The sequence below is a fragment of the Neltuma alba genome, unplaced genomic scaffold (assembly GCF_004799145.2).
Source record: "Neltuma alba isolate B1F8T4 unplaced genomic scaffold, ASM479914v2 tig00004204_pilon, whole genome shotgun sequence".
In the NCBI taxonomy this organism is placed as follows: domain Eukaryota; kingdom Viridiplantae; phylum Streptophyta; class Magnoliopsida; order Fabales; family Fabaceae; genus Neltuma; species Neltuma alba.
Genome location: NW_021633605.1, coordinates 149,864 through 157,727, shown reverse-complemented (window position 1 = coordinate 157,727; position 7,864 = coordinate 149,864). Strand labels below are relative to the sequence as shown.

At 30.8% G+C, this 7,864-nt stretch overlaps 1 protein-coding gene across 1 annotated transcript; it reads right to left on the bottom strand.

Annotated features, from left to right (window-relative positions):
* Positions 1 to 601: 601 nt before the first annotated feature.
* Positions 602 to 7,484, bottom strand: LOC114743978 (disease resistance protein At4g27190-like). Its single transcript, XM_028932161.1, has 4 exons — positions 5,643 to 7,484; positions 3,321 to 3,450; positions 2,796 to 2,896; positions 602 to 1,243 (listed from the first exon to the last, which is right to left on the bottom strand). Exons 1-4 carry the CDS (start codon positions 7,482 to 7,484, stop codon positions 602 to 604), a joined length of 2,715 nt encoding a protein of 904 aa, XP_028787994.1.
* Between the last annotated feature and the right edge of the window lie 380 nt (positions 7,485 to 7,864).

Below are 7,864 nucleotides of genomic sequence, written 5' to 3'. Positions count from 1 at the left end.
AGACATAAAACTCAGTAAAACACATATGCAGATAAAGAAACCATTAGAAGATCCAAAGCTCAAATCAGTCCTTCATTATCTAACTTTCTAATTTGATCTCCACGGCTGACCAAAGACAAAAACAATTAATTAGCAGTCTAATCAAAATGGAACATAGACAAAATAAAAACCAATAAACTTATTTATTATACACAATTTTTGAAATTTTCCTTGGATAATGTGTACTAAACTACAGCTAATTATGCTTATAATGATGAGAAAAAATGTGTTACTACGAATGCGAAAATAGTGGAAATTAATTATTGTTTAGTTCTAAATAATTATTCAACTTCTAATATTACCATAACATGTCACTTATTTAGTACGAGTACATTATTATGATTTTGACATAACGACCATTATATAGACACGAAAATTTTTTGGGAGTGATTGCAATTTCTTATTATAAAAAAAAAATAGAGCGATGTGTGTGTGGGTGTTAAGATAGAATTTTTTTTCTTCTAATAAAAGACCTTTTTTTTTCCATATAACGATAGAAATTGTAATGCACAAAATTATTTCATTGATTAAATATGATAATAGTTTGAAAGAAAGAGTGTAGCTACGAACCTGATGACGAGGGCTTGTCTAATGGGACTTTTGAGATTTTTGATATGTTTGGACAATCTTCTATTGTTATAGTACCAGAAAGGAGGTTGAATTCATAACCTTCATAAATCTCTCTCAACTTTGGCAACTTCATGAGTTCCAAATCACTCAGTTTAGGAAACAGCCTTTGATGATGATGAGCAGCTACTTCACCTTCATAAGCTTCAACAACAACCCCCTCCAGTTCATAACAATTCTCTACAGTTATTCTCTTCAATGAAGGACAATGAGATGCCAGAGAATATGAGAACACCCTTCTCACTTTGTGGCAATTCCTTGTAAGAATGCTCTCAAGTTTGGGGAAGCAAACAGTGGAATAAGTAGACAGATTCTTAAGTGACTCTTCACAAAATATTCCCTCCCATTCATTGCATCCTCTTACATCAAGTTGCCTCAACTCTGGAAGGCTTGTGACAATAGCAACAGTGAATATATTTCTTAATCTCGGGCATTCCAACAGTTTAATGCTTTCAAGTCTATGGAAGCTCAAAATTTGTATGGGATCTTTCCAAATATATTCTAATTTTGGTAGATCTTCTAACCATATAACACGCAATTCTGACTTTACCACCCTCACTGTGTCATTGTCATGTTTCTGTGAAGTAAAAATATTCAATGATTAGATGAAAATTCAACATATGAACTATGTATACACACACATAAACCACATAAATTTAATGGCACTGTAACATTAAAATTTTAACGTCCACAGAAAATTTAACAAATTGGTAATTTATAGATATTATATCAACTCCAACTTATTCTAAATAAAATACAGTCCCACATAATTATTCGCTTGACAAAATAAAAAATAAAAAATAGAAAGTGTTGTTTGGAAAAATAAAATTAATTATTTGACAAAAATTAAAATGAACTGAAGAGATTAAAATTTTTATCAAATTCATATGTGGAAAGATAAATTAAAAAATACAGCTTGCAACTAATAATTTGTAGTGCTGAAAAAAGAAAAAGAAAAATTTGAGCAGTTTAATCTTTAGTATTACAATGTAAATGCTAAATAGAAATTCTATGAAAAAAGAGGCAGGTGAGCGTAAGAAAAGTTTTATCAAAATGTTTGAAATCTCTAGTGAGAACTTCTGCAGACACTAATTTATATTATGCTGGCCATTATAAGTATTTTCCGAATTGATCATTTAATGGCAAAATAAAAATAATGTACTTCTAAAATTGTGTTAACATAATCTCAACATGCGTTTTACCAGACTCAATCAATTTTTGTAGTAACATGGAAAATGTGTGACCGGCAAATGTTGTAAATACTTTTTACTACATGATTATGTTAATTCTCTATTATAACAACTATATCACATTTAATAAATAATATATATATCTTTTTTTAACAAGAAGTACACATATTAAATATTTCTTGACCGACAAAGAATTATTTGAACAAAAATACTAATGTTAACTTAATTTTTAGCAGAAAAAGAAAGAGTCACAAAAAGGTATTTTCTCACATAAAAAAGAAAAGAAAAGCATGGCGAAAAAATTTGAAAGGGAAAAATACTTCTCTTAAAGTATGTGTAGTTTTTCCGGTAAAAAAAAAAAGAAGTATGTGTAGTTTTTATATAATGCATCAACACTAATTTATTTTTGAATAAAAATAACTTTGAATAATCACTTCCCACAATAAATACCTAATAGCAAAAGCAATATGAAAAAGTCACTTACTTGACCAAAATGCAGAATAGGAAATGTAAAATTCTGACAAATAAAAGTTGTTATTTAAAAAAAAAAAGGAAATAATATTTTATTATTATGAAAATAAGGAAAACTCAGAAAATAGTTTCATCGTGCAGCCTGAATATATAGCCAAGAAAATTTAATAATAAAAGAGGTTTATGCAGGTATAATAAAGTGAAGTCAAAAATAAAATAATTACTGTAGAAGTTATGTTTAATGATTATACAAATATATATATATATATTATATGATAGCAAACAAAAAATTTTCAAATAAAAGGGAGATGTAAATTGAACATGGCTACTTTAGCAAATGCGTCAACATATATATATATATATATATATATGGATTATTATTTTTCTAATATGCAATGATTCAAGAGAGACATTGCGGATTTGCTGGTCAAAAAAAAAAAAGAGAGAGACATTGCGGATGAGACTTACCTGTGGATGATCTTGCATATCATGAAGTAGTGGATCCCCATGTGCAGCTTCTTCACCAATGAGCCCCTCAAATTCAGAGCAATGGTCTATGGATATAATCTCTAGTGAAGGACAATGAGATGCAGAGAATAAGATAACAACCATCTCATTTGTTGCAACTGGATATGAAAATATGCTTAAGTTTGGGGAAGCAAATATTAGAAGAAGAGAGGTTTTTGAGTGATTCTTCACAAAATATTCCCTCCCATTCCTCACGCAATATACTTCAAGATGTTCTCAACTCTGGAAGGCTTGCAACAATAGCAGGAGTGAAGATACTTTTTAATTTTGGGCAGCTGTCCAATAAAACAAATTCAAGTCTATGGAGGCTCACAATTTGGGTGGGGCCCTTCCAAATATATTCCAATTCTGGTAGACTACATAGTACTAATTCACTCAACTTTGAATCCAGCTTTAGAGGTTCTTGGGCTTTAATAGATTCATCATCATCTTCTACTCTTCCTCTGTCTTGGATTTCCAATATACCTTTCTTTTTTCCACTGCTTTTAATTTGTAGACTTTCCAACCTTAGAAAAAAGATCAAGGATTGCTCATTTTGCAACTGATTGCATCTTTTCGCTATAACCCCCACATAGGCACTGTCAGTTTCCTTTCCCTGTAAATGTATTAAAATTAAAATTATGAAATGGACTGATTATAACAACTTGCTTTTTTTTTTTTAATAACAAAAGCAACCTTACATCAAGCCCCCACGATCGCGTATGGCTGTACAAAAACAACTTGCTTTTTACTCTAACTAGACTGGAGATTAAACCCAGTAAGTTTCTTATATTATATATTAATTATTGCCAACTATTGCTAGTAAATAATCCTTTTTAACAACTGGGCAAATATATATAGTAACAATCAGGACTTTTTTTTATTACCAAAACTTGAAATGAAAATATAAAAATTTAATAGCATAAAAGAGGCACGGTAAGAGAGATCTTTTAAATATCAAAAGAAAATTTAAGAAAAACATTTATCTTAAAGTGTGGTATCCTAAATAATTATTTTATTGACAAAAATATAAAACAAAGAATTAAAGTGCTGTTCGGAAGAATGAGATCAATTTTTTGATAATAAATCAAAATGAACAAAACATTTTAAAGCTTTTATCAGATTCGTGTGTTGAAAGAAATAACAAAGACAATTTGTAAATAATTTTTGTAATACTCGAAAAAGAAAAAAGAAAAATTAACAAAGACAATTTGTAAATAATTCTTGTAATACTCGAAAAAGAAAAAGAAAAATATAAGTTGTAGCGTATTATGGTTACAAAACATAATTAGTATTTAAATCTAAAAAAATTAATCTTTTGGTCCCTATACTTTTAATTTAATATAAAATTTGGCACTGGACTTTTATTTATTATTGCTACTCAGTCCTTAATCTTCCCTTTAATCTTTAGTATATAACATAAATGTTAAACAACAATATTTATGTCAAGTTCTTTATATCCATTATGCAAAATTCTCCAACAATGTATGATCATGTATGTATCCTATATCATTTCATTTCATATAGCAGTACAAAGATATAGAATTTCATGATACAAACATTTTTATATAGTTAAAAGTCTTTAAATAAAGAAAGAAACGACACTAATTTATAATATATTAGCTTCTTTAATTACTTTCCACAATTAATATATAGATGGTGATAGCTAGAAATTGTGACTTACAAACCTATTTTATGATAACAAACAACACTTGACTTTCATTTTGAAATTGATTTCACGTATTTTTAAAATGGTGATAATTAACATAATCTGAACATGTATCTAACAAACGAATATTCTATATATTTTTTGCTACATGATTACATTCAACCTCTGTTATAACATTTAATTAATGATATATATATAAAAGTAGACATATTATATATTTCTTGACCAACACAAATATTTATTTGACCAAAAATTGAAATAGAAACATACAATTGTTTAAGACCAAGAGAGGCATCGTCAAAAAGTGTTTTTTCACATCCACAAAAAAGCATGGCAGAAAATCCAAACGAAAGAAAGAAAGAACATTTTATATATGGAAAATGCATCAATGTCAATTTATTATAAATAGAACAACTCCGAATAAGTACTTCCCACGATAAATACTTGATGCCAAAAGACAATTAATATCAATTAATATGAAAAATACAAAGCTTGAAGAAGCAATAGTATTCTATTATCTTGAAAATAAAGAAAAACCAAAAAAGTAGTTTTATCGTGTAGCCTAAATAAGGAGCTCATAAAACTTCATAATGAAAAGAGGCTTATATGGTTACAATGAACTCAAGTAAAAAATAAAATGGCTATTATCTCTTTCTAAGAATATTTTTAAAACATAAATATATCTTTAAATTAAAAAGAAAGTAGAGGTAGAATAAACAAAAAGAAAAATAACATGACTATTGTTGGTTATTGAGAATATATATTTTTTATGCTTATATATATTGTTCGATCATAAGCACAGATTTTTCAAATTAAACGAAAAAAGGAATATCTTCAATTTGTTCTCGGAAAAAAAAAAGGTAGAGTGAGCAAAAAGAAAAAATCACCTACAACTGAAATTATTAGCAGTTGCATGATCCTAGTTTTGTTTTCAGCACAGGAGTTAAAATAAACAGGCATTGATTTCACATAACTGAGGAAAGGATATCAAATTTATGCGTATCCAAAGAGAAAAGCCAAAAAAAAAATTCAGTTTAAAAATTAAATGAAAAGATAAATATTTTTCATCGAATGTGTCAACACGGACTATTATTTCTAATACGCAGTCATTTAAAAGGAATTTTGCGAATAATACTTACATATGGATAATATTGCTTATCATGAAGTAGTGGATCCCCATGTGCAGCTTCTTCATCAATGAGCTTCTCAAATTGAGAGCAATTGCTTATAATTATTTCCTTCAGTAAAGGACAATAAGAAGCCAGGGAATAAGACAATAGCCATTTCACTTTGTCACAGCTATCAATATGAAGTTTTTTCAGCTTTGGCAGGCTCGTAATGGTGGCATGCGAGAAGATACAAATTCTCAATTCAGGACAACTCCATATCCATAGCTCTTGTAACATTGGGAGTGAGCAGCCAATAGATGAATCTTGAAACACTTGTTCAAGACTATTCATTTCAAACAGTCTTAAAGTGCTCAAGCGTGAGAATACTTGTGTTTGAAGAATGTTCACATCACGCTTCTCAATGATGAATTTTTTCTCTTGACAACATGATACCCCTAAGTGGTTTATTTGAAGATTTATATCTTTATAATCCCATTCACAATTTTCCAGCCAAAGGTGATTTGCTCTAAGAATGAGATTTTTCATTGATGAATTCAAAGCAGAGACTCTAAAGTCTTGTATGCATAAGGCTCTTAATGCTTCACCACAACTATCCAGATATTCTTGAAAAGGGTCTTCACCACGACAATGCAGATGTTCTAGAACAGGGTCAAATTCATGTATACGAATTATACTACATGTGGAGTCATAGAGAACATACCTCTTCAATCTTGAAAGAGAGAAATTATGTGGGATGACAGATTTGTGTTCCGAAAAATATAATTCTTCAAGTTGCTCACATCTACCAATTACTTCTATAGGACTTTTCTCAATTCGACAATCATATATGTCCAAAAGTTTCAACATTTTCATATCTACAATTCCAACAGGTAATTCATCAAACAGAGAACCACGTAAGTCAAGAATCTCCAGTGTTTTGAGTTCACCCAATAGAGAGATATCACCCAACTTTTTCCCTCTAATACATAAGGTGTGAAGATTAGTTAGTGATACAATTGATTGTGGAATTGAAACCGAAGTTGGATACCGCCTCCGCAATTCCCACTTAAATCCATGTCTTATGAGTGCCAAGACTTTGAGTGACTCCATTGCTCCAATATCTCGAATGAACCCATAAGGTTGAAGTAGCAGAATCTCGAGCTGTGGAAAATGCAATTGTTTAGAGAGCTCGAAATCCTCATCCAAATTCCACAATGACACTGCCTTTGTATCTTCCAAACTTTGGTGGTTACCAATTAACATCTCTGAAATTTCTTGGTTGTCCACCAGAACTTCTTGACATTGCTCCTTTGCAATCCACAAGGCTACATCTCGAACCACATCATGCAATTTTACATGTGCCTGCTTACTGGTATGCATTAACAAAGAAGAATCTAACAATTTCTCAATGTTAGCTAAAACCCTATTCCTTGTTTTCTCCATTGTGTAAATTCTTTCACCAAGATTAAGAGTCCCTTTGCCAAAACGAATTAAATCCTCTATATGGATTTCATGATCCTCAGGAAACATAGAGCACAATATGAAGAGCGACTTAGCTAGCGGACTCGACAAATTATCATAACTTACTTTGAGAGTTACATAAGGGGTCTTCAAATCATCTTCAATATCCAGTGGTGGGGGATGTCGTAGCCTTTCTACTGTTGATCTCCACGTATGAATACTCTTTTCTTTCAATGTGCTTCCAACTGTTACAATTGCTATAGGCAAACCCTTACACTCATCAACAATCTTCCTTCCGATGCTATCGAACTCATTCGTTGACACACTGGTTGTGTTAGCATGCATCTTGAACAAAGCCCATGCCTCTTCCTCTGTTAAGAGAGACAACTCAATTTTACTCTCACAATCCATAGAGACACATACATCTCGAAGGCGAGTGGTCAACAAGATATGACAAGCTCCAGTGGTTGGAATTCCAATATCTTCAAGCCTTAGATACTCCCATACATCATCTAAGATTATAAGAATCTTCTTATTTTTCAATCCTCTACAGCCTTTGTGCTCTATTACTTTGAATTGCCTCTTTAAATTGCAAGCCTATTTGCTCTGCTATTTCTTGCTGAATGTTCAGAATATTTGGGGGTTTAGAAACGACTGCTGTGATGACCTTGTCAAAAAGCTTCAACTCATCCACTTTCTTGCCCACTTTCTTTGCCAAAGTTGTTTTGCCTGAGCCCCCTACACCATACAGCCCCACCATCTTGTTTTTGCCATCTATAATTGCCTCCAAA